The sequence below is a fragment of the Xenopus laevis genome, chromosome 6S (genome assembly GCF_017654675.1).
Source record: "Xenopus laevis strain J_2021 chromosome 6S, Xenopus_laevis_v10.1, whole genome shotgun sequence".
Lineage (NCBI taxonomy): Eukaryota > Metazoa > Chordata > Amphibia > Anura > Pipidae > Xenopus > Xenopus laevis.
Window position 1 is genome coordinate 99520759 of NC_054382.1, and position 27793 is coordinate 99548551.

A 27793-nucleotide genomic window follows, 5' to 3' on the forward strand; every position below is an offset into this window, starting at 1 on the left:
CTGTGCATGGTCCATAAATTACCGAAGAGAAAAAAAGAGGATCCAGAAAATACCAAAGCTACCAAATTTATCTCAACATCTTCTGCCAAAAACTCTGATTACACGCACACATGTTTTTTCCACTTATTTATTATTATATTTTCCAGAAAATGTGGAAATCCAAATCTCAAGATTTTTTCAGAATTTCAACTCGAAAACTCAGATTTTGTATGCTTTTTTTCCAGAAAACTCCAAAATCTTCGGGTATTTCAGGAAACATCAAAAAATCATTGGATTTTATACAAAAAAAATCACAAATTTTTGGGATTTTTGCATTCGGAGTTTAGTAAATAACCCCCATAAATTCATGTTTTAAAAAAAAGTGAATTACCAACCCTACTGGCAGTGAAGGGAAATACCTGCATTCAGTTGAAAAAGAGACATATTTAATCACATTGTTTGTACAAACATGCATAAGTCGACACACCCTGTCAAGGTGTCCTTTACATTAATCCTAAACTATCTTAAAAGTGATGTACAGTATCTACATCTGCTGCTTAACTCTCTTAAATGCTGAGATATTGGAGAGCCCTTAAAATGAGAAATTTTAATTCTTTCCATCTGGCTCCTGCTTTTCAACCTGGTGTGGTTTGGCTTGTGCCAGCCTTTTTTGATGTTTCCTGGTGTTTGCTCCCTCTGTTGAAGGTCTGGGGCATGTGCAAGGATATGGGCATTGATTAGTGTTTTTGCTGTTACTTGTAAAAGTAACCAGTGGAGGAAAAGGCAGGAGATTAGAGAAGACGAGGGACTGGTTGAGATGACTCTCAGGCAGCGTGCCTTTTTAACTGGATATCCCTTAAGGAATGGGCCCAGAAGCCAATGTTAGGAGCACCTTGAGACTGGTACCTGTAGGGATTGCCAATGAAGTCAGGGGTTGAGAAGATAATTTACTAGAGGCTCTTGGTAAGAATAGCCATGGGCATCTTAGGAAAGGGGGTTGTGGTGCTCTGGGCTAACTGTGAGCCTACTGTATAACAATTCAGCCTTTTTCTTTTAATGAATTCAAACATCAAACATCATATACCTCCAGTGGCTTTCATGTTTAGTTTGGATTCTATTGCTGATTACAATCGTGATGATTTGTACTTGTGCTTTCCTGACGTGATTCCAGTAACATCTGGATAAAACCAAATTGAATGAATGAAGGTAAACCTTCTATCTGTATGCATTATCATTATGGAATATGCATTTTTGTACCTCCAGAGTTACTTAATTGGCGTTGAATACTATATTCAGATACTATTTGTAACCTAAATGTAGACGTCTTCTTTTCACCACCAACTTTATAACAATCCCACACACTGAGAGAACTGTCAAATATCTGTCAGGTTTTACAGGAACATTTGAACTATTACTAGGCTTCAACCAAAGTATTTCTATTTCAGGGATTTTCTTTTCTTTCCTTTTTACTTACCTAGCAATAATAATTCAAGTATAGCAGCCTTTCCTGTATTAGCAGTATATTTTATTAATTAAATTAAGTAGTATATAATATTATAATATTAATTAAATTAAACTTGTACATTTGTATATACTAAATTGCTGGATAAGAACTGTTAGCAGCACTGTACGGAATGCAACTCAGGGCAGCCTGTATCTATAAGCCTATAACATAATACCGATTGAACACTCTGCAAGTTCCTATAAATAAGTGATAGCACTCAGGGACTCATACTCTGATTGTGGTTTATTGCAAACCTTTTTCACGTTCTTTCCAAAGAATTGCAGCCCATGATGTCTCTGGTATGTCTGTCAAGAGTAAATATTAGGAATCTGAGTGGCACACCTAAAAGACATGGACTAAAGAAGCAATGATAATATTAATGAGGGAATGAAAAATACAGTAGGTCACTAATGGAAAAATGGTTTGTAAATGTAAATATTTGCATTGAGAACAATTGTGCCTTTGCAAAAATTCTGCAAACCCATTGCCCCTCACGAGAAAGTTGCCTAACGATTGTGAATTTTATAGTTTGCATTTGTGTGTTGTGTACATAATAAAACTTCCTAATGAAAATGTGTTACATTTGCTCTAAAAGGTTACACCACCTTCAAGTAACTCTTAAAAGTTTACAATGTGCAGTGCTATAAAAGCCTAATGAAGTATATAACATTGCAACATGCAAATGTTTGTTCTTATTTTTGCACAAATTTGCTCTCTTTGTGAAATTTATTACATTTTCTTTTTTGCCTCCTCTATATCATTTAGTCATCACACATGACCTATGCTGGTACAACCCTTAAATTATTTTGAAGATGTGAATTTAATGCATTGGTGTACACATTTTCAAATACAGTATAAAATGCTATTGTCACTGGTCCGCATCAAGTATGGGAAAGTTATATCAACAACAAACTAAAAAAAAATAAATGTGTGTGTTTTGTTTTTTTTGGTTCCTGATGTTACTGGTCCTTTAATTCCTTTTTTAAGGGGGTAAATCTGTGTAAGAAAAATTAAACAGAAAACCCCACAGCCATACTGATAAATATTTATTTAAGTCTATTGTTACGGTAGATCTATAGTAGTGTAATACACTGAGGGGAAGTTGGGTGTATCTGTCACGTTTAACCGAAAAATTCTCGGAAATACGAAAAAATTAGCGAAACAGTGAAAAAATAGCAAAACACATTTTCCAAAGGGAATTTTCGCCGCCGTTTTGCAAAAGCAGGTGGCAAAATATGGAAATTTGCCGAAAATCCATGCCTGTCGAATACATTCGCTCATCGCTACTGAGCACAGTTCCTGGTGTCATACATGGAGCACAGATGTCTAACCATTTATTCAAGTCCCTGTTATCAAGATTAATACATTTAAAAGTAATTTCTAATAGTAATGAACTAAATATTTTCCTTAAGCAACATGACAAAACTAATTGAAATGAAAAGGTCTAAAGATAAAATGCATTTATTTTTAAATAATGTTTTACTATTGTCAATGTCTATTATTTTATACAATGTGGACAGCTTGTGATTTGCTTTAGTGAGCTTGTTCATCATTTACATTATACCGTAAGGAGCAGACTACAGATCAGGGCTGCTAAAGGTTATTAGTTCTCTACCATGTGGTAGTTTCTTTTCAGCTTATTAGCTGATGACCTACAGAGTGCTGTTTACAACCCTGCCTGATGAAAATTCAATATGGTGTTTATATGTAATCATGTATTCTCTTTCGAGATTACTTTTTAAAAAATGTTCTCTTATTCCCAGATGCTCAGTCAAGTTTAACTTGCTGATTAAATGATGTCACAGAGGTCATATTACCTGTACATAAACCTTTACACAATTCTACAGTTTATTTTCCTCCACTGTTATTTCTATTATTTAACTTCTGATTTTTGTCTCAATGGTAATATTGAGCAGAGGCCCGTTTTTGTTTGCACTTCCCATAATTGCATTTACCCCATTCATTTTAGTAGTTATACTTGAAATGGATGAGACCTAGGTGCATACTATGATAAGCACGTGAGACCTGTGAAAAACTTGAACTGGCAAAACACCTGGTTGCCGTTTGAAAAGGTTTTTTTTGAAACCCCCAGCTGGTGTGGGGTCAGGTATATGAGGAGGTAGGGCAATGATGTAAGGGGTAAAGTTATGATGCAAATAGGAACATTTTGTTAGTATGGAAAGTGGTGGTGAGATAGTTGGAGAGTTGGGAGGGAGAACCAGTAGTGAATCAGAGACAGGCCAGGGTCGGAGGACTAATCATTACAAATATACAGGCAAGTACATTACCTGTACATTTGTAATAACAGCCCTGGCCTTGGCTGGCATTTTATCAGCTAAACCAGTGAATGCTGGCCGGGTAGCAACACCAAGGGTTTTTTTTTAAATCAAAGGTTGAATTTTAGAGTATTGTGAAGTTTTTTACACTCTAATAAAAAATTTTTATTCACAATTCGAATGGTATGTTTTTTTTTATGAAAAAATGTGAACGTCTAAAATTTGATTGAATAGTCCCAACCTGACACAAGTCAAATTCAAATTTACCATTCAAACCTTAGTAAATCTACCCCTAATAGTACCACAGAAGACCTCTGCATAATATATACATCTATATAAGCAGTCACAGTTCTTAGATTAAATACTCTAGTGAGCAGGGCCCTTCCCCATTCCTCCAAACTATATGCAATTTTTATTATTTCTGTTATAAAAATGATGAAGGATGATCAAATTACATTATCTTCTGTATATGAAAGTGCAGGGTAATTATTTAATTTCTTTAGCATGAATTACTATACTTATGCCACTGTGCTTTTTACATTGCTATGCTAAAGATATGGCGGTGGAACGAGGAAAAAGAATTAAATGAACGTTGATAAGTGAAGCAAAGTAAGTTAGAAAGTGTCATAATGTATAGACAACATCCTGCTACAACATCATTTTATCGCTTTAACTTCCTAATCATCTCTTTCTATAAGTCATAGTTTTCATGCTGAAATGGAATACATGAATTGATAAGCAAACAATTTGTAAAGTGCATTAAGGGATAAATATACATAAAAACATTTTCAAAACATTCTGGTATAAAGTTAATTTTGCTATTTAAAAGCATGTTTGGTTTTTTTTTTTGGTAAAAATGTTGGTGGTTGTAGTACAGCCTAAGTCTAAGAAACAGAGCTTTAATCTTATTGAGCTAAATTGCTAGTATTGTGGTCCAGATATATGTTGAGTTTTTAATTTCTTGGGTCTCATTAAAAAAATGTTGTCAGAAACACTCCACAATATTAGTTGTGATATGTTGTGTATTGTGCACAAAAATTAGAGTGGGTCCAGGGCCTTGGCAGAAGAGTTCTGTGATAAGAGTGACCCATCTGGCCTAATGCTGTTTGTAGCATCTTGGGTTCCTTGGGGTGTTGCAATTAGACAATATTTGTAACTTGCCCTCAAAGATCAGAACCTTTGCATTCTGTACCCTCTTTAAATGGCTCTCCATTTTCCCATTCTTTTGTTGGACAATAATAGAGCTATTAGATTTTCTTTAAATTAAATATTTTATATATTTGAAATCTTTCATATAAAATATTATTTTGTATAACTTAATAGCGTAGCCAATTGTACCCAATTAGAAAATTGGTAGCAAACAGCCCAAGCACTTTATGTAATAAATACTGCACATAAAATGCTTCCTAATTACATTTTTCTCCCAAATAATGTACTCCAGTTATATGATTAACTATTCAGACTAAGTCCTATTTCATTTGTATACAAGACCCTTTCTAATCAAATAAAGAATAAAGTATTATCTTAATTGTACTAGTCCTCTGTATCTGTAATGTGTCTCCCTGATACAGCCTGTTGTCAGGGTTTAGAGGTTTAATCTAAACAATAATGCTGATAAAAGCACACAATTACACAGTGAGATGATTAAAAAAATGTTGCCCTTAATATTATAATAGATATGTCAAGAACTTAACATGTTAGCCTTATCTTAATAAAACAATTATTTCCTGAGCCAGTAGAAAGGCTATATAAGCCATGTGTTTGATGAGTCCTACAAATAGGTACAATACAAATATTCACAATGCTAACTGAAACGGGGCATAACCTAAAAAGTAAAAACATAGTAGGCTAATTTACTTCAGATGTATAATGTAATGACATGTAAACAAAAATGATCTTATTATTTAGGACATGATAGGACCTATTTATTTAATTACATTACATTATCTTAAAAAAAAAACAATAAATTAAGGAATGTCAGCAGTTTGTGTTTTTTTTCTTTGTTGGCTAGGTCAATGTTGCCACTTAACCCTAATGCAAGAATACACTGAGCTGATATAGTTTTCAGTGGAAGAATAGGAACTCTGTATGAAAGGCTGATCAACATTTAACTGAAAATATGGTTCTACAAGTTTCCACCTTTGACTGAATCCTATAGTGTTCCTAAAAAAAAGGTCAAGTATAATTAAAAACCACAATTATTTAGTTATGCTATGTCTTTGATTTATTTAGTGTAATTATCCCCCAGATGAGAATCAAGATCTACTGTTACATTCAATTTTAAAATAAGAATCCATGTAACTCTATAAGGATCATTGGATTCTACCTGTGCTGGCTGTGCAGGAAAATCAAAATTCACATATATTTACTATTGATATATGTATTTATCCCTGAATGTTAATATATTTTTTGTTTGCAATTCAGTTCCATTTCTGATAGTATATCTCTGTTTCAGGTGATATGGATAATACTTTATATCCTATGGATGCACACAAGATGTGAGTTCCTATATCTTTACATGGTGTGGAAGCACATAACATGTGAGTTCCCCATTATTCTTCATTGCCAATTGCATAGATGGATTTAAACAGCAAATAGTTAGATATTCCAGTCTCTTAATAATATTGTTTTATTATGGCAGCTGTTTTTTTAAGACTTAGTATTTTCCCTATTAGAATAACAAAGAATTTTTAGAATTTTTTTTAAATCATAGTAACTAGAGCTTCGTTGTATCACAAATCATTGTGCATCTTTACCACTATCAACTCACTGTAATATTGCTGCACATGTGGACAAATACTGAAGGAAAGCAGTTCAAAACTGACCTTTTTGAAGCTATGATATTTCTTTTGGTCACTCAATCTTGGCTTATGAATATATTTTATACATTTGTACTGTTTTATTGAATCAATTTCATACATGACAATATGATCCCCAAGGACCCTGTGCATATGTAAAGGTTGATACCATAGGTCAGGTCAGTGTATTCTCTAGCAATATTGATTCACTTTATAAAATGGAAATTAAAGTGGAATGGTAGTTTTAACACATGGGGGTAGATTCGCTAAAGCGCGAATTGTCACCAGCGACTGCTTCGCACCCATCTCGCCAGGCTCAAATTTGCTTCCACTATTCTAATTCACTAATATGCGAAGTTGCACGCTGGGCGTGACTTTTCACTAGCCTTACTTCGGCAGCAAGCATTTCATGCATTAGAAGATGCATTAGCGTTCGTTTGTGCCTAGTGAAAATTCGCTAGTGATCTTGCGCTTAGGTCAATTTGTATACGACGGGTAATGTAAAGTTGTATGGAGGTCTTTATTATAAATGTTGGTGCAAATGGATGGTTGGTATGGATGGTAAAGCTGGCGAAAAGTCGCTAACGTTAGTCGCTTTGCTCTTTAGTGAATCTACCCCAAGGAGAGACAGAGAGAGTAAAAGAAGTATAATAAACTGGAAGGTTTTAGTGCTGTTATGCAAGGGGGTGAGATAGAGATGATGCTATCACATATAGTTTCACTAGCAGTGGTTGCTACCTAGAATGACTGTGGATGTTAAAAATGTATGTGTGAAACTAGAAAACACAAGCAGAGGCAAAAGGCGCTCAAAGCTCAGGCTTGTTCTCAGGATTACTAACCATGACTGCAGCTCTGCTGCTTACACCAGCTTGACCAGCAGAAGGCATATGATAGTGCTATTTAAAAAATACATAAAGCCATATTTACTTTGGGTGTGGGCATCACTGGGCATAAAATTAGCATAATGCCATAACATAATGTGAAAACGTATCTATATTTTCAGCTGTCAACAATCTACCTGTTGTAACTATTATTTTTATCCATAGTACAAAACTAAGTGTTCTTACGTACTAAAGTCAATTACACTTACTATTGGCCATACATGACTTACCAGGCTCAATTTGTGCAGTGTACCTGTGATAGAATGGAAGAACATCTCAATAAGCTCCCATGTCTAACCTGCCTGATGTCCAAAATGACATAACATATTACATTCCCAAATGCATGCAAAACTTTCAGAGGTGGAATTCTTGGGGTAATGTGACATTGCTGTAAAACATGGCATTTTGCCCTATTAGTAAATGAGACCCATGATCCTTATGTATTTCTTGTATCTTTTTTTTATAGCAACATTAGAAATGTGCATATAGAAACTACCGGTAACTGTAAATCACTACTACAGTCATGTAGACTGATACTTTGGTTTCCTGCATAAATATGCTAAAATGTTTTTTTCATGCGAAATGCTTGTAATGTTACATTCATCTTCTTTTAGGGTGTTATTTATCAAAATCCGAAAATTTCTCAGAATTTTCTAAAAACTACTCTGACCAAATCTGCACAGATTTTCCTCTTATTTATTAATACATTTTCCAGAAAATTTCTTGTGCGGGATAAAATAGTGAAAAAATCTGAATACAGCTATTGGATGCCGAATACCGAAACTTTATCAGATTTGACTCCTGACTACCGCACCTTCTTTCGGATTTGATGCTCGAATACCACACCATTTTCGGAAACCCAGCGCAGATCAGCATATCTTTGGGACATCTCCTATTGACTTTTATAGGAAATTGGCAGGTCTGAGATGTAGTACTTTTTATTCAGACTTTTAACACCCTCTGGGTTTAATAATTCCCCAAAAAGTCAAGTTTTTTTTTCCACAAAAAAATAAATATATTTTTCCACTTTAAAAGGCCAATGAGAAAAAATCTGACTAAATAACCCCCTATATGTCTCTGGCTGCAGCAAAATCCAGACTTCTATGAGTTATAGGTTATGGAGTGCTCATAGTATATTTCATGAAAGATAGACCATTCATATTTTAGGGGCAAATTTACTTATTGTCGAATATCGAGGGTTAATTAACCATCGATATTCGACTGCCGAATTGAAATCCTTTGACTTCGAATGTCGAAGTCGAAGGATTTAGCGCTATTCCTACGATCGAACGATCAAAGGAATAATCGTTCGATCGAAGGATTAAATCCTTAGAATCGAACGATTCAAAAGATTTTAATCCATCGACCGAAGGATTTTCCTTGGATCAGAAAATTGTTAGGCTAACATTGGCCTAGGTAGGTTTTAGGTGGCGAACTAGGGGGTCAAAGTTTTTTTTAAAGAGACAGTACTTCGACTATCGAATGGTCAAATAGTCGAACGATTTTTAGTTCGAAATGTTCGAGTCGAAGGTCGATGTAAAAAAAAATAACTTTCTTAACCCTCTTCTGTAGAGGAGATAGAATGTTCCATTGTATAGCCATACCTAAAGGTTATTTTTACAGTAACCATTAATTGAAAGGGCTCGTAATTATCTTTCAAATACCCTTTATTGTTACACTTATTTATGGAATGTATATTCTGAACAGGAAAGGAAAAACAGGGAAAAACAGAGCACACATTCTCAAAAAAATTAAACCACAATTTATTAGTTCATTAAAAGCACAAGTGGCTTTACTTTTTTGAGAAGGTGTGCTGCATGTTTCCATTTTCTCATTTCCTATATGGTGTTGCAGATTAAGGAGCTCTGCACGAATGGATGCACACCTAGCTACATGGAGTCCTTCACTTGAAATTCAAAGAGGAGCAAGGGGTGAGTCCAATAGGCTATAACCCAACATCTAAGAAAAAACTCTGCTAAAATCCTCAGGAAAGTGTCACTGCTGTAACAGCTTTAGGCATCATTAAACATACCTCTTATCATTCTTGTCATTATCTTCATATAAATAACAAATTGGTGTAGGTGCAAACAAACTTGATAATGTCAGAATAAGACATAAATATAAGCAGAACAATGCTGATGCTATTAATAATAAAAGAGAAGAAGAGAGGCCTACAGTAGCTGCAGTGTTTACCAACAGTTTAACTTTTATGGTAATCTAATATTCTTTCAAGTAATAAAATACAGTTTTATATTTATGCAAATCAGCAAAAACTAGTTTTCAATAAACTAATTAAATCAAATTTTCAAAAAATATATAATAACTTTAGATGCCTCTAAATGATTTTAACTCAGTTGGATTAAACTTCCAGCACTTAAAAAGTCATGTCTGCCTAAAAATAGTACAGCAGGGCAAGAAAAGCATTAGTGTTGAGTTTTAATGCATATAACTTGCCTTTTAGAGAAGACATCAGGCTGAGCCTGGCAAACTAGATAATTGAGGGCTGTGCTTTATGATGGGGTTGTATGAGATTTTTTGGGTCTTTACATACCTAAAATGCCAGCCCCTATGTTATATCTCAGTCTAGGCATGAACATGTTGGGGCAGATTTACTAAAGTTTGAATGGTAAATTTTGATTACATTTTTTTGGTCAATATCGAATTTAAAATCACCAACTTGAATTAGAATTTTAATTTGAGATGTATCACACCTTGACCCTGGAAACAGTTTTAATTTGATACTTTTTCAAAGGAAACCTCGATTCAAATTTGATTTGGATTTTCGAGTTGTTCCTATTCAATAGAATGTGAGACATTTAAGTTTTTTCATAAATAACCTCCCATTCGAGTTCATTCGATTACATTAGAATTTATTAGAGCTAAAAAAAAATTAACATAACTTCGAAGTTCAATAAATAACCCCTGCTGTGTGTAGCTTCATTCAGTTTTGCACACCCGGACATTCATATATGACTTTATATGTTAAGGAGACTTTTATTCATGCCCATATAATTTTGAAAAAAATCTCTGCGCAACATCTGTCACAGTTGTTTCTCTTTGTAGTGTATTAAAAAATTGAAAAGGATTGTAAGGATATTTTTTAGAATGTATGTGCTGTATGTATGGGACCTGTTATCCAGAATGCTTAGGACCTGGGGTTTTCTGGATAATGGATCTTTACGTAATTTGGGTCTTCATGCCTTAAGTCTACTAGAAATTCATTTAAACATTAAATAAACCCAATAGGCTGGTTTTGCTTCCAATAAGGATTAATTATATCTTAGTTGGGATCAAGTACAAGCTACTGTTTTATTATTACAGAGAAAAAGGAAATCATTTTTAAAAATTGGGATTATTTGGATAAAATGGAGTCTATGGCAGACAGCCATTCCGTAATTCGGAGCTTTCTGGATATCGGGATCCTATACCTGTACATATTTACATTATTATAACAGGAGATTCTATTTAGTGTATTATTAAATGCATTTATTATAATTGTAAGGATACTACTTCATTGAAGGATACTCGTCAAGGATACTACCTCTCAGCCTATTTACTTAGTTTTATCCCCCCAGCTGCCAGGAATGGGAAATCTGTGCTAACGCAGCTGTACCCTATCTATGGGAAAGTTGAATGTAGGTTATATGAGAACACACTAAACAGGGATGGGGTATGTAATATTTATATTAAACACACTAAAGCTTATTAGTAAGTGCCACACTGGGTCCCCTACATATTCGGAGCCCCTTAGCTGTTGCAGTGTCCGGTTTCTCTAGAGTTACAGTCGCTTTTGTAACTCAAAAGGGACCTCATTTTTATCTCTTCTACATTTTCTTCCTTATATTATTTTAAGATACTAATATAACAAACTTCCTTTAGGTGGAAGTTGCTAGCCAAAGATAAACTTCAAAAAATACTGTATATACGTTCTATTTGCTTTTTTATTGAAAATACAAGAGTTGGCCAGTGTTTAAGAGGTTTTTAGTTAACAAGGAGTATTTAGTTTAACTATAGGATTGAGATAAGATTTATAAATATATTTGTCAGGACAAGTATATGAATATATGAATATTATGTGAATAACCAATGCCCAAAATCTTTTACTGCATATTTGTACAAACATAGCACAAACTTGACATTAAATAGGTTGTGCAGTTATATTCCTGAATCTTGTAACTGATAAATAAACATGTATTTGTATTCTTTTTATATATCCTCACCCACAGAAAAAAATCTAAATTGCATAATACATTATACTTTTAATTTTGCTGCAAATGAAGCGTCTCAAATTTTAGAGATTTTGCTAAATATTTTTTGGACTACCTGTGAATTGATCTACAGTCTTTAACTTCACTCCATTAACTTTTCTGTTTAGCTTTCCAATGTTCACAGTACCAAACTACATTTTAATGATACAATTTGAACCAGTTATTATGCTTTTAACTCTGATGAAATAAAGGTACAGTGTTTCTATATAGACTGCCAAAATGCGTAGTCACATTTAATAAGCTGGAGGAAATGTATATCCCTTGGCATGTATACTGATACCAGAGAAAATACACAGATGTCTATCTCCTCTAGTTACAATATAAAACATAATTCATGGCCAACAAAAGAATCACAGCTGAACCAACTGTCAAAGATATTTAATTATCAATGGGAAATAGAAAACAATAAAAAGTGATTTGCTGTTTTGTCCTTGAAGCAAATTCAGACAATGGAAACTGATAGGGAAACATATTATACCAACCATTTGTCAAAAAATAGGGAGGGCTTGCAATAAAACTTTAGTTTCAGTACATATTGACAGAAGAGACAAAATTATTTTGACAGCGCATATTATAATACTATAGCTGATCCCTAAACGTTTATATTTTATGAATCTGTTTGCAAGGTTAGTGAGACCTTTATATTTCTTATTAGACTTCATAAAAAATAGGAATGTCATTTACGCTTAAAATGATTATTTTAGATCGACATTTCTTTTGTAAAGGTAATAATGCCCAGCAGCACAAGGTGAGAAGAAAGTCCTTTTTCCAGAGGCAGCCAGTGCTATTAATTAATATTCTGTATATGAAATCAAAGCAGATCAACATAACCTTTATAATACCCTTGCATCTTGCATACACTATAAGCAGATATATATATATATATATATATATATATATATATATATATATATATATATATATATATATATATTTTTTTTTTTTTTTAGCCCAACTGTAATTAAATAAACATTGCAGTCATACAAATAAAAATGCAAAAAAGTCAAACACCACTGTGTTGATTTGTTTCAACACAGAAAAAGTCTTATGACCTTTTAAAAAGCAGTGTTAAAAAGAAATACAGTATATACTGTGTATCTATATATATATATATATATATATATATATATATATATATATATATATATATATAGCAGGAAATGAAGATCGCACTCACAGGTCTTAGAAGTGATAAATTTCTCTTTATTCAGTGGACAATTGCTGACGTTTCGGCTGACACGACACGACGATGTCATTTTCGTGAGTGCCGGTTTCCTTCCTTCACTATATATATATATATATATATATATATATATATATATATATATATACAGGGTATATAGATATATATATATATATATATATATATATATATACACCCCTAGGTCAAATCATTCAAGTGAGACATTTTCTTGGTTTATGAATTTTGTACAAAGTCTTCCAAACATGAAAGAACCATGGGTATTTAGTGGTCTAGGAAGAATGAATTGCAAGTCCTGTCAGTAGACACAACGTTAAAATTACTTTTCAATGTTACAATTGAATTCTCCATTTCAAATAGTGATGAGCTAAATTTTTCACCAGGTTTTGTCACAAAAAAGATGCACATAGACTCCAATGGAGGAAAAAATTGTCGAACCCAAAAAAATTGTCGCCCATAGATTCAATGCATTTAGCGAATTTGTTGCCAATACACAAAATTTTGGCAAAGTAAAATGGGTCAGTTTTGTCACTAGCGGGCAAAATGCATTGCAGTCAATGAGTGTCAAAATGATTTTGACACGCGTTAATTGACGCCTGTGACAATTTTTATATTTTTATACGTGCTGGCGGAGAAACGTGGAAATTTGGCGCAAATTCGCACCTGCCAAATTTTTTCACTCCATCTCTACTTTCAAAATTTATATTGTAAATGTACATTTTAAATCGTGTTTACTTTAAAAATATTGACTATTAGATAATAGTGATGGGTGAATTTGTGCCTTTTCACCGAAAAATTTGTGAATTTCCTACGAAATTTGCAAAAAGGTGAAAAATTATCGAAACGGCGCCGGCGTCTTGTTTTTTACACCGGCAGACGTTTTTTGGGCGAATTCTCGAAAATTCTCGAAACGGCACCGGCGAATTTGCGCCTGGCGAATAAATTCACCCATCACTAACATCTAACTGTTGTGTGAGCAGGCTTTGCTGCAGGAGAACCACTAATGTATTTACCATACAACTTATTTAGTTTCCCTCTTTCCTTTCTTTTCCTGGTGTCCATATTCTGGGACCTTACTTTTATGTGAGTTTATCGCAATCAAATAAAAAAAATATTATTTTAACTCATTAAGGTTTGTGTAAACCTCATTAAGGTTTGTGTAAACCTCTTTTTATGTAATATGCTCCATCTTCACATGCCAGTAATATATATACTTATAATACACAAAAGCCAAGAATATCTTGTAAATTATATCCTTATAAACAATGAGTACTGATGTCATCATTTATAAACGATGAGTAGTGATGTTATTTGTGTCGCATGACTCACTAAAACTTGTGTATTATAATAAATAAAGTACCCCCTGTTGCAAAATATGATGATATTAGAAGTAACCTCAGAGTTCCATGACCTGTATAAAAACACTCAGCCTTGTGTTTTTATATTGTCATGAAACTCCTCAGTAACTTATACTATTCTTAGAATTTACAAGAGGGGGTACTTTATTCACTATATAATCTCTCTAAGATAATGAATTGCTATATTATCATAATATGACCTACTTACAGTATATGCATTTTGTGTTAAACATTTATAAAAATGACAGACTGTAATTTCATGCTTGTGGTGTTTTACAGGTGCAAGTCTTAAGAAATGCTGGGGAAGAAGTTACGCTGACAGTCTCATTTCTCAAAAGATCACCAGCATTCCTAAAATTACCATTAAACGAAGATTGCTCTTGTAAGTATTTCTAACTAATTCTGTTCAATGATGGGAGAAATATTATTATTCAGTAAAATCCCCTTTCAACTTCTAGTGGTCCTCAATTCCAATCCAGTTTAGAAGCTGTTTTGTGACATTAGTATTGTGGCCAGGGGAGCTCAGTAAAGTTATCTGTGGTTATACACGTGCTGCTAATTTTGGTAGCTTTTGTTTATTTAGGGGGTTATTTTAAGTCCGATTTTTTCTCATTGGCCTTTTAATAGTGGAAAACACAAATTCTTTGAAGAAAAAAAAAAAAACTAGAATTTTTTAAGAATTATTAAACCCAGAGGGTGTTAAAAGTCCGAATAAAAAAGTACTCGAAATCAGACCTGTTGAGTAGAAGTCAATAGCTGATGTCCAGAAGATATACTGATTTGCACTGGGTTTCCAAAAAAGTTGTGGTATTTGGGCATCAAATCTGAAAAAGTTGAGGTATTAAGCCATCAAATCTGAAAAAAAGTCAAACCGAAATTAGTCATGGTATTCAGATTTTTTCACAATATTATTAAGTTTTTTACCGATTTTGATCAATAACCCCCTTAATGTAGCTCCAAAATGCTCTCTGGATCTTATGTAAACCTGTTGAAATTCTACAGACTTTATTCATTGCTCTGTGCTTATTTAGGGTTCATGTCCCAGGTTCCAAAACTGTGAGGATATATTTAGAAAAATATTCTATAATTGTTCTAGATTATCCAGCCAGCCCTTCTTGAAGGTCAATTAGAACAAGAGTTGGGGCCAACACCTATTCGATGCCTTAATTAGTCTTAATTATAGCTGAAGGGCTGAAAAATCAATGTTCTCATACATTTATAACCTTGTTATGAACTTAGCATGGCTCAATGAAGGAATAGGTCTAAAAACACTGGTTCGTGGTTTAATGGGGCAAGAGGGTCACTGTATGGCTGGATCAGCATGCTGATTTGCTGTAATTAGCTATTAGACATCTTAATATTTGTTTTTAGGTTTTAACAAACAGAATATTTTATTAAATGCTATAATTAATAATCCTTGAAACTCTAAATCAGTCAGCACTGGTAAAATGCAAATACTTCCAACTGGTTTTCCTGAACAACAATCAATATATGGAAATCTCAATACTAATGTGATGGAAATAAATGATAATACCTGTACCACCCAAATATTCTAAATTAATTGTCTGACTTTATTTAATAACCTTAATATTAACTGATATTGTTTCATGATATAGCCATAATTTGGATGAACTTCACACCTGTATAGTCCTTTTTGACCCTAAAAATGGATACAACATAAACTGGATATTTCAACTAAAACACCTTTATTTCAATGCTGTGCTGCATGCACATTGGTGAACCAAAATGGAGTAGATAAGACCTGCTTCAGACCATGTATACAGTGCTGCCTGATTTCAGCAGTGGGTGGCCAAAGAGAAACATTTTATGTACTTAGGTCTACAAAAACCCTGGAGAAATTGCTAACCCCACAGCAAAAGGTACTAGCAGCTGCGTAACAAAACTGTAAATATGAAAAAGGTTTTATGAATTATGTTACATTACCTGATGTTTAACAAATGTACTCACCATGATTAGAAGTACAGGAAGAAGTACCTACCCAATGGATACATCCAATAGATACAAAACTGCTAGACTTCTTGCAGAATAACTCTAACAATACAAAATGCAAAAAAGGGGGGTTGTGAGAGCACTCCAAGGCTAAATAAAAATATTTGTATTGTATTAAAGTTATTCTGCTAGAAGTCTAGCAGTTATGCTGCATGTGGCTTCTATGTGATTGTAGTCACCCACACCCATACCTTAAAAAGTCTTTTAAAAAAATGTGTGTTGGTCTGGGCAGTCTCTCTCTCTATTAAAAACCGCAATTGGAAGAGGATTAGGCCAGTGGAACTAAAGCTGTGGTCTAGGCAATCTCTCTCTTTTTTTAAAGCTAATGGCGGGGGAGGACTAAGACCTCTGACTGAAACCAATGCTCAGGTCAGGAGACACTTATCCCAAGAAATGCTACTATGCAGGACCGGCCTTTGAAACTATGACAAGAGGTAAAGAGTTAGGAAAGTGCCAGCCTTTAATATTATGACTGGAGGTAAAAAGTTAGGGACGACCATATGGGGTTTACTTTGATGTATGATGGCTTACCAATTTTATGATCATAACTTTGTATCTAATAAATGCACTTGCATAGATACTAGATTGCTTGTGAGACAGTGGACCATAGAATGTGCATTGAACAATCCCCCTTCTTTTTCTCTATATTCATGGGGCACATGAGGTCTTTGCCCTTTATTTTAGAGTGCAGAGACCTGGAGCAATTCAGAAAAGATGCGAGTCTGCTAAAAACATTGTGGTTTGCATCCTTTTTTGCACTTTGCACCTGGCCCTGCACTTTGTAAATGTTCCCTTCCATTGTTAAACAAATGATCTGACAAACTGCAGTTAAAGTAATTATTAGCTATGACACGAAGAGTAAAATTTCTAAATAATGATTAAAAAATAGAACTTTTTGAGGGCTTTACAATATAAAAAAGCACTAATTCCTATGTTTTTTACTTTTACGTCCACTTTTCCTTGCCATCATTCTAGCAATGTCCCTATCTGGCTAAAATGTTTGAGCTTGAATCTTCAGATTTTGCTACAGGTAGTGAAAAGGGCACAAGTTAAGGGACAGCAGTATGTTTTTGAGATATGGCCATACACTTTCTATTATTAACTGCTATTCCATAGAAGGAGGATGGAGAACCTGTGGTAGTAAGCTGTAGTGTGAGCCCCGTACTTAACATATGTAATAATGTGGATAAGTTATTTTGCCTGCCGCTATAATATTTCAATATTTGTAATATATAAACCAAAGTGTTGCATAGAGGACTCCCTTGCATCTGTGTGCTCTGTGCCTTGTGTTTGATATACTAAGATGTGCAAGTAGAGTACATGGGTACAGTATGGGAGCACAGATACTGTAGACACAAGTGCTAATTAAATTTTGTCTTATTGGACATATATAATTTGCAAACTATGTTACCAACAATATTAGTAGAACTGTTTCGCATTTTCATCCAATATTAACCAAAAAAACACCTTTTTCATTTAGGTGTACCTTGCGACCAAAGCAGTGGCACATCCTCTCCTCTCTGTGACAGTGGGTTACATCTTAACTATCATCCCAACAACACGGTACGAATGTTATAAATGCAATAGGGCTAGTCGTGAAGTAGCATGCATATAGAAATAATCCTATTAATCTCAATCTCTCCATCTTTCTTTCTGTCTGTCCATGATCTGTTGGATCTCTGAAACAAACAGTTGTAAATTGCATTGTATAGTTTTAGTTGCATTTTAAAAAAAATACAGTACCAATTAAGACATTTAAAATATAACTACAATGTTGCTTGACAAAGTCTAGGATTTATTGTTGGCTGTAATGGGGGTGAAGATGTGTTTAAGCAGAAATAAGATGTTTTTTTTCTCCTAATTCTATTTTTCTGATTTAATAAATATTTGTAAATTAGAGTATCTAATTATTTATTGTTATTTTTTAAATGAGGAGTGGTTCTTGCAAAAGGGATAGGTAAGTGTTACTTCTCATTTATAATGAACCAGAGTAGGGGTCCCCAAAAAGAGTATAGTAATCACTCACGTCATTTAGGAAGTGGCCCAAGTGCACCGCCCAGAGTGGACAAACCGAAAATCTCAATGGAGCAGGCACTCAGAATAACAACCACCAGGTTGTTCAAACAAAGTAGAAAAGATTGATTGTGTCCATTTCGTGTTACAAACACTAGTCATAGACTAAATGTGCAGAGCCAAATACCATTATTTAAACACGTGCACCAATCAAATCGAAACATCTGCAACCAATTTCAGGTTGAGATAAGGCTATTTCCACTGTGACAAATGTATAGTTTGTCATAAATCTTTTAAACACATATAAAAAAGTGCTTTGTATTTTTGTATATACTGTACATTGTCAATGTATTTGGGTGTACTAATATGGCCACCAAACTTGATCGTATTTAAGGTGTACCAACATGGCACCTAATGAGAGCTATGTGTAGCCTTATTGTCTGTTTACATTTACGTCTTGTTTATCTCTAACTGACAAAAGGAGCAAACCGTGCTGCTATAGCTTCCCAAGGGTATTTCTATGATGATTTCTTTGAGCATTTTCTACTCTATTACAACACACTGACTTACAGACTAAAAAATATAGTTTGTCTTACAGTTATTTGCTGAATTGTTTTATATTGTTTATTTATTGCTGGTTAATTTAAACCCTGATAGTAGCCCTTTAGTAATGCTAGCTAACAGTGGGTAAAGAGATCATTCAGAAAGCAAGTTATGTGAGTTATGGAGTCAGTACCTATTTGCAATAACCCTGAAGTTGGTAGGATGTGATTAGAAAATGATGGCTTAGTTATTGTTGGGGTTAAAAAAGATTGATAAAGAATGATATGATTGCATTGCCTTATACGGTAAGCAGCATCCTGACCAGTTGTCTACTACAAAGGGGATCTGAAACCTCAAAAGGCTGAAAACCACTTGCTCTAAAAACATTACAGTAAGGCTACCTTCAAAGGATTAGAATAGAGTGGTGGATAGTTTGCACTAACAATATTTCTTATATTTTCCTCCTAAAATTTAGATAGTAATAAGACCAAGAAAGAAGGGAGATAAACATCCCAACTAACAAGTTTTTAGTATTTAGAAAACCAGAACTACACCAACTTTTATGGCTGTTGCAAATGTACAACTAGGGATGCAGTGAACTCACAAATTTTTGATTCAGACAAATACATAATCCATCACCAAAGGGTTGTCCCAATATCAAAAATATGATGGACAGTAATTTGCATATTAGAATGTTAGCTTAACAACCCCCCTAAAAATTACTTATTAACAAAGCGATTATCAAAATAGTTTAGTGTTTTGAACACAATAAACACTGATAAATATTTTATTGTACTTTTCAGTTTATTTCTTATGAATTCAGTAAGGGTGAAGAATTAGAATATTATACTGTGTTATCATTATCTGAAAGCACAATATTTCTTAGTAACAACTGCATGTTTGATTTAAAGAAATGGTTTTATCCTGTTATCCTACAGGTACTATAAAGAGACTTATTGAATATAAATTTGTATATATATATAAATATAATCAGAGCTTCTAAAATAAATGCACAACATCTGGGGTGAACATAGTGTTACATTTTTTGTTTTGGTCTTTCAAGCATTTAGGCAATTTTCAGATTATTTTCTTTTAAAATATTACTAACAGTATTAATAGCCGTGTTTTTCCTTCTCCTTGCAGTTATTTGATGTTTATAAGGTCACTTGTTAGCACACTCCATTAAGCCTTACTAAATATAGCAGAAATCCAAGTAATACAAAAATCAAACCTTAGACTGCAGACATTTAACTGATTAAATTATCTGTAGTGCAAAACTTACAGGCCATTTTCAAAGGACTCTGTGTTCTACAGATGACATTTCTTCTAAAGCTGAAGTTTTTATGCATGTTGAGCTGAAGACCCCTTCAGCATTCACACTTAATTGGTCAGGTACCCTTATAACTAGTTCACAGTTCCATAAAATGTGACATCAAACTGAAGAAAATGGAGATTCTTGACAAGGTATATTGTTGCTACTTGTATAGTCTGGCATTTTGTGTTGAAGCTTTTTGATCACTGAGGCTTCCTAGGGTTCTGAAGGATCGTACAGCTCTGATATATCTATAATGGTGACATAGGAAACCTTCAAATGCTCTTTTCAGTAGGATTTATTTTCTGATTGTGTTGCATATATAACTAAGTAAGCTTTGAAATACGAATGACAAGATATTCAAATGTATAAGTGTTTCTATAGTAGAACATATAAAAAAGTAGATTGCATGTGCTATACTGAAAGTTAATTAGGAAGCCATCTAAGTTCATTAGCCACTTTTTTTTTCTTTTAATGGATAAAATAATCAGCTACAAAGTGATGTGGCTAAAGTGCAAATACTGTATAGCGATATACCCTTTTTGATTTGATTTTTTTCTTACTTTGTTTTTTAAAGTTTGGGGGGGAATTAATTGTTGTTATTAAAGGGGCCCATTTACTTAGCTCGAGTGAAAGAATAGAGGAAAAATACTTCGAATTTCGAATGTTTTTTTTGGCTACTTCGACCATCGAATGGGCTACTTCGACCTTTAACCAAAAAATCGTTCGACCATTCGATAGTCGAAGTACTGTCTCTTTAAGAAAAAACTTCGACCCCCTAGTTCGCCACCTAAAAGCTACCAAAGTCAATGTTAGCCTATGGGGAAGGTCCCCATAGGCTTGGTTATCTTTTTTTGGTCGAACAAAAATCGTTCGATCAATGGATTAAAATCCTTCGAATCGAACGATTCGAAGGATTTGATCGTTCAATCAAACGATTTTCCGTTCAATCAATATTCGAAGGATTTAACTTTGACAGTCGACTATCGAGGGTTAATTAACCATCGATATTCGACCTTAAGTACATTTGCCCCTTCAAGTGTCTCGGTCCTAGATTAGATATAACTCTTTCAATAAATCTATAGAAGCCCTATGTATGGGTCCCAAAATACTGGAATATGCATTAGTGGCAAGAAATTTAAGTTTCTCTTTGAGCTGGTAGCTACCATATAATTTGTTCAAATGGTTGACTTATCGTTGGGAGACTAAGAGCTACAGCAGGTATAGGCCCATGAGAAGTTGAAACTGTGAATCTGTTTAGGAGCAAACAATAAAGGACGTTTTAGGTGAAGCCAAAGTGTTTTTGTGAATACAAATGTTGTATAACCACTGTGTAACCATTTTCCCATGCCACAGTATCACACTAAATATTTACATACCTAGAGGATAACAACTGAAATAAACCTTCAAGAACCCATTTTTATTATTTTTTAATCTTTAATTTTAAAACGTGTTATCATTTTGATTTGATCAGAATTCTGTAATAAGATTATTGCATTTATGAGATTTTTGTCTTCTGAAACAATAGTCTCCTATCATTAAACATATCCTTGGTATCTTATGTAACATATAAACTAGTATTTTTTAAGTTAGTCTTCTTGAGGTACAATGCCAGGAAGATTTTAAAAAAGCCAGAATATGCAATAAAATATAATTGCTACAATATGAATTCCATCTCAGTGACTCATTTTGTTTGTTGCGCACTTTCAAAAGTAATTTGTATGCATGTTATTCAAAGCAGGGTTTGGCACATGTGATCTTCCATTCAAAAAGAGATGGGAAATCAAGTGTGTTAAAACAAATATGGATACTAGGAATTATTTAGTAATCGGAAGGTTTCATTTACCCATGCTTCATGTACATTTTATTATAACAGAAAGCTACATTGCACTTGCTTTCAGCCTCTCCAATTTAAAGCAGCCATCCATTATGCACTGTTATAAATGTAAATATCTGTTTCTCTTCAGCCGCAAGGTAATTCTGCTACTATTCATTTTTCCTGGTTGTTTTCCACTTTTACATGTAGGTCTTGAAATAAAAAGTCATTTTCTTTATCTCTTCAGCAAAATAAGCAAAATAAACATTGTTATTTATGCTCATTAAGTTGATAACAGAAACCAACATGCAATCAGCTGAAAACAGTGAAACTGTAAAAAAAATATACAATTGTATATCACACTGCATCTTGTTTCCTTAGCCCTTTTACTGAAGTTACAAGAATTCCAACCTGATTTTTTCCTCTCAACTCAAGAATTTCATTCATATTTTGCATAGTTCTTCAAAAGGTTGCAATATATTGCAATTTAACTCCAAATAGAACTCTTATAAAGACCAATATTTCCAATATCTGAGTTACAGTACATACATGTACACAAGTTCACAGCAGTATATATGCAATGGCAGCTTCATGTTTGATGCCACCAAAGCATAATTGTAATGCAAACTCATGTTCACATAGAAGAATAAATGGAGTTGCAACTTTAAGGGGGTTATTTATTAAAGTCTGAAAAATCCAAAATCGTAGTTTTCTTTCTTGCAGAAAATCCGAAAATTTGTACGATTACATTTTCATATAATTTTCATGTTTTTTTTCAAGTTTTTTCACGCACTGGATTTTTTTGGGAAAATGTATTGATAAATTAGGGGAAATAACCCGTGCAGATTTTGTCAGAGTATATTTCAGAAAATAATGAGATAAATTCGGATTTTGATAAATAACTTCCCACGTGTGCCAACTTCATAGGTACAGTAATGCCTCTAGAAAACCTAGCTGTATTAATGCAGTGCCAACTTCAGTGTCTGCAAAACACTCATTAATATAAATGCATTACCAGATTCATGCCTGATTCTGCAAAAGTATTCTGCAAACCCATCCCCTTTTTTGTTAACATACATGTACCAATGAATGTGGTTGTTTAAAATGATAGGCAGAGTTTACTTAAAATGTTTGCATTGCCAACCTTTTACAGGTCAGCTTTGGCATATTTCTCATGTCTACTGGTTGCTTTTGAACCTATGGCATAAGAGGAGCATGCTGAGCTCCCACCAACTCTGGGCTTGAGGGCTAAATGATTATGGACTTTAACCTGTCTTATTTACTGACTTTTAATGAGTCTCCCCAGTAGCCCATCTTTGTAACTGGTCAATGTTAATCTTTTGGAAGAGGTGCCCATATATATATATCAGCTGGATAGTGTGTGTTTTGGTCATCTGTATAGACTAAACAAATGGATCCTAATGAAAATAAGAGGGAACTCTGGAGTTTGAACGTTGCATGATCTTAAAATAGCTGTAATATTCCATTGCCACTGTTTTTTGTTAAGCATGCTACTTGTTTTCTCTGTATTAATTAATTTCTAGAAGAATTAAGTGTTTTCTATGAAAAATTAGTGTACAATATAAAAATCATTTATAAACAAATTGTTTCTTGATGTTTAGATGAATGATCTTTATAGAACAATGAGCAGGATATTCATTTTTGATTTTTGTGTAAAAAAAAAGAGAGCGAGGTATTGGATTTATTATTGAGAATTCTGGGGTTTTCCAGATAATGGATCTAAATTTGGGACATCACACAGGTTACATAGTTACATAGTTAACTTGGGTTGAAAAAAGACAAAGTCCATCAAGTTCAACCCCTCCAAATGAAAACCCAGCATCCATACATACACCCCTCCCTACTTTTAATTAAATTCTATATACCCATACCTATACTAACTATAGAGCTTAGTATCACAATAGTCTTTGATATTATGTCTGTCCAAAAAATCATCCAATCCATTCTTAAAGGCATTAACTGAATCAGCCATCACAACATCACCCGGCAGTGCATTCCACAACCTCACTGTCCTGACTGTGAAGAACCCCCTACGTTGCTTCAAATGAAAGTTCTTTTCCTCTAGTCTAAAGGGGTGGCCTCTGGTACGGTGATCCTCTTTATGGGTAAAAAGGTCCCCTGCTATTTGTCTATAATGTTCTCTAATGTACTTGTAAAGTGTAATCATGTCCCCTCGCAAGCGCCTTTTTTCCAGAGAAAACAACCCCAACCTTGACAGTCTACCCTCATAATTTAAGTCTTCCGTCCCTCTAACCAATTTAGTTGCACGTCTCTGCACTCTCTCCAGCTCATTTATATCCCTCTTAAGGACTGGAGTCCAAAACTGCACTGCATACTCCAGATGAGGCCTTACCAGGGACCTATAAAGAGGCATAATTATGTTTTCATCCCTTGAGTTAATGCCCTTTTTTATGCAAGACAGAACTTTATTTGCTTTAGTAGCCACAGAATGACACTGTCCAGAATTAGACAACGTGTTATCTACAAAGACCCCTAGATCCTTCTCATTTAAGGAAACTCCCAACACACTGCCATTTAGTGTATAACTTGCATTTATATTTTTTTTGTCAAAGTGCATAACCTTGCATTTATCAACATTGAACCTCATTTTCCAGTTTGCTGCCCAGTTTTCCAGTTTAGACAAATCACTCTGCAAAGTGGCAGCATCCTGCATGGAACCTATAGTTCTGCACAATTTAGTATCATCTGCAAAAATAGAAACAGTACTTTCAATGCCCACCTCCAGTTCATTAATAAACAAGTTGAAAAGCAAGGGACCTAGTACAGAGCCCTGCGCTACTCCACTAACAACACTGGTCCAATTAGAAAATGTTCCATTTACCACCACTCTTTGTAGTCTATCTTTTAGCCAGTTCTCTATCCAGGTACAAATACTATGTTCCAGGCCAACATTCCTTAATTTAACGAGTAACCTTTTGTGTGGCACTGTATCAAATGCTTTAGCAAAGTCTAAGTAAATCACATCCACTGCCATCCCAGAATCAACGTCTCTACTTACCTTCTCATAAAAAGAAATTAAGTTAGTCTGGCATGATCTATTACGCATAAAACCATGCTGGCACAAACCCATAGTATTATGATTTGCTATGAAGTCCAGTATCTTATCCTTTATTAACCCTTCAAAAAGCTTTCCTACCACTGACGTCAGACTAACTGGCCTATAGTTCTGAGGCTGAGAACGGGATCCTTTTTTGAATAGAGGCACCACATTAGCAATTCGCCAGTCTCTCAGCACTATGCCAGATCTCAATGAATCCTGAAAAATTAAGTAAAGAGGTTTGGCAATCACAGAGCTAAGCTCGCTAATTACCCTGGGATGAATACCATCTGGCCCTGGACCTTTGTTAATCTTAACATGTTCTAGTCTCTTTTGAATTTCTTCATGTGTGAACCATGCATCATTAGTTGTATTACTAGAATTGGGACTGTTAAGGAAACCTTCACTTACTAGTTCCTCATTTGTGTAGACAGATGAAAAATATGAGTTCAGAATCTGCGCTTTTATTTTGTTTTCATCAACCAGCTGACCCCCCTCTGAAACTAAAGGTCCCACCCCTTCCTGCTTCATTTTTTTACTATAAACATATTTAAAAAGTCTGGTAATTAAACCCAACAAGATTGTTTTACTACCAATATGGACTTATGCAGCTTAATTACCATCAAGTATCAGGTACGGTCTTATTATTATAGAGAAAGAGGAACATCATTTTTAAAAATTAAAATGGAGTATATGGCAAATGGCCTTCCCATAATTCAGAGCTTTCTGGATAACAGGTTTCTGGATAATGCATCCCATTGCTGTGTATTAATTACATTTTGTTTATATTTATATTACCTGGATATTATTTTTTTTTTAAAATGTGTGTGTATATACAGTATTAGTATTGAATTATGTTAAATACTACCATATGTAAATTAATTTGATTCAGTAATGAAGTCAATGGGGCAAATTTGCATATGTGATGGATTACAGTGTGCACAAGGTTAGTTTTGTTCTCAATCTGTTCTCTTCATATATCTCCTTCCCAATTAGGTTCCATAAAATCAGGCAAGAAAATGCTTTCATCAGTTTTATTTGAAAAGTAGGACAATTTAAATTTAGAAGTATATTAGAACTGAAGCATTTGTTATAAAAAATAAAATGTATTAACTCATTACAGGATAGTTTATCATGTTCATCATGGCCAACTTCACCAGGTCTGAGATGGGAAAAGAGATGGTGTGATTTACGGTTAATTCCTCTTCTTCATTCAAGACTATCACAACATATAACAGGAACAGACCTGTGCAGGTAATGTCAATACCAAGATGCAATTTCTTAAAAATATTCCCATTGTCAATTTATCTGAGGTCTCTTGGTAGATAATGTAAAGTCCTTCTGGATTCCTCTGTTTTATATTTAATATATCTGTAAATTTGGATTCACTTTCTAGCTAGTAATGGGCGAATCTGACCAGTTTCACCAAAAATGCATTGAAGTCTATGGGGGCAACATTTTTTTGAGCATGCATTAGGATGGACCAGTATTTGCATTTATTTAAAGCTGGGCACAATTTTGGTAGTGAATAAATGTTAAACACCTGTTTTAAAGGCTTTACACATTTTCTTAAATTTTGTGCACTTTAATTGGATTTTTTTTTCTCATTTTGTAGATTACTACACTGTGGAAAAATCTACAGTATGAATATTTGAGAAAAAATTATTAAAAGAAAACACTGTGAAAGTTCAAATTAAAAGCTCTGCCATCTTAAAGCTCTCAATATTCTATAGAGGAATGTACCTGAATTATTGAAGGAAGAGTTTTAGTTTATTAGAAGCCAAACATTTATAGCCTCGTCCATCTGAATGGAACAATTGGATTTTCATTTGCAATCCGTTTTTTTTACACTGATTAAGGGGCAGATTTATCAAAAATCTAATTAGATTCAAATTTTTTTCACCCAAACTCACACATTTGAGTTATTTTTTCAAAACTCGAATGTCTGGTATTTATTAAGCAAAAAAAAAAACCTCAAAAAATTGTCATTTAAAAGCTGGCGAGGCCATGTAGAAATCAGTCGGAGTTGCCCTAGGCAAAGTTCAAGGTTTTTGGTTGATTTGAGGGTTTTTATCCAACTTCTCAATTTCATTTTTCGGACATAAGCCCAATCAATTCAAGCGAGTTTTTTCGGAACATGAGCTCGATTATTCGAGGTTTTCCCCCTTCATTTTTCATTTGAGTTTTTGACAATAAAATTTTTTCATAAATACCCAAAAATCTAAATTTGAGTTTATCTGAGGTAGAAAACCCCTTACACATTTCACAAACTAGATTCTTGATAAATATGACCCTTAGGGGCAGATTTATTAAAGGTCAAAGTGAATTTTTGGAATTAAAAAACTTCGAATTTTGAAGTAATTTTTGGGTACTTCGACCATCGAATAGGTCAAATTTTATTTCTATACGAATTGAAAAATACTTCGAATATTCGACCATTCGAAAATCGAAGTACTGTCTCTTTAAAAAATGTCGAAACTTCGCATCTTGAACCTGCCAAATTGCTATGTTAGCCTATGGGGACCTCCTAGAACCTGTAGCCAACATTTGGCTAAGTTTTTAGAAGACAAAGTTTTTTTTTTGAAAATCGTTTGATTAAATTGTTCGAATTGTTCGGAAACAGCTAAATTTAAACCAAAAAAAACCTTTGACTATTGAATTTTTCAATTCGATGGTCGAATTTAGAAGTTTTAGCACTTCAAAATTTGACCCTTGATAAATCTGCCCCTTAGATGTCACAGGAGATAATGGAAAG

General features: G+C 33.9%; 1 protein-coding gene across 1 annotated transcript in view; it reads left to right on the forward strand.

Annotated features, from left to right (window-relative positions):
- Nucleotides 1–27793, forward strand: part of sntg1.S (syntrophin gamma 1 S homeolog) — a 194788-nt gene that overhangs the window by 135032 nt on the left and 31963 nt on the right. The window contains exons 10-12 of the mRNA XM_041567862.1: nucleotides 14545–14647; nucleotides 17756–17838; nucleotides 26162–26292. Of these exons, the coding sequence (XP_041423796.1) occupies nucleotides 14545–14647; nucleotides 17756–17838; nucleotides 26162–26292 (317 nt within the window). The remainder of the gene's footprint in view (nucleotides 1–14544; nucleotides 14648–17755; nucleotides 17839–26161; nucleotides 26293–27793) is intronic.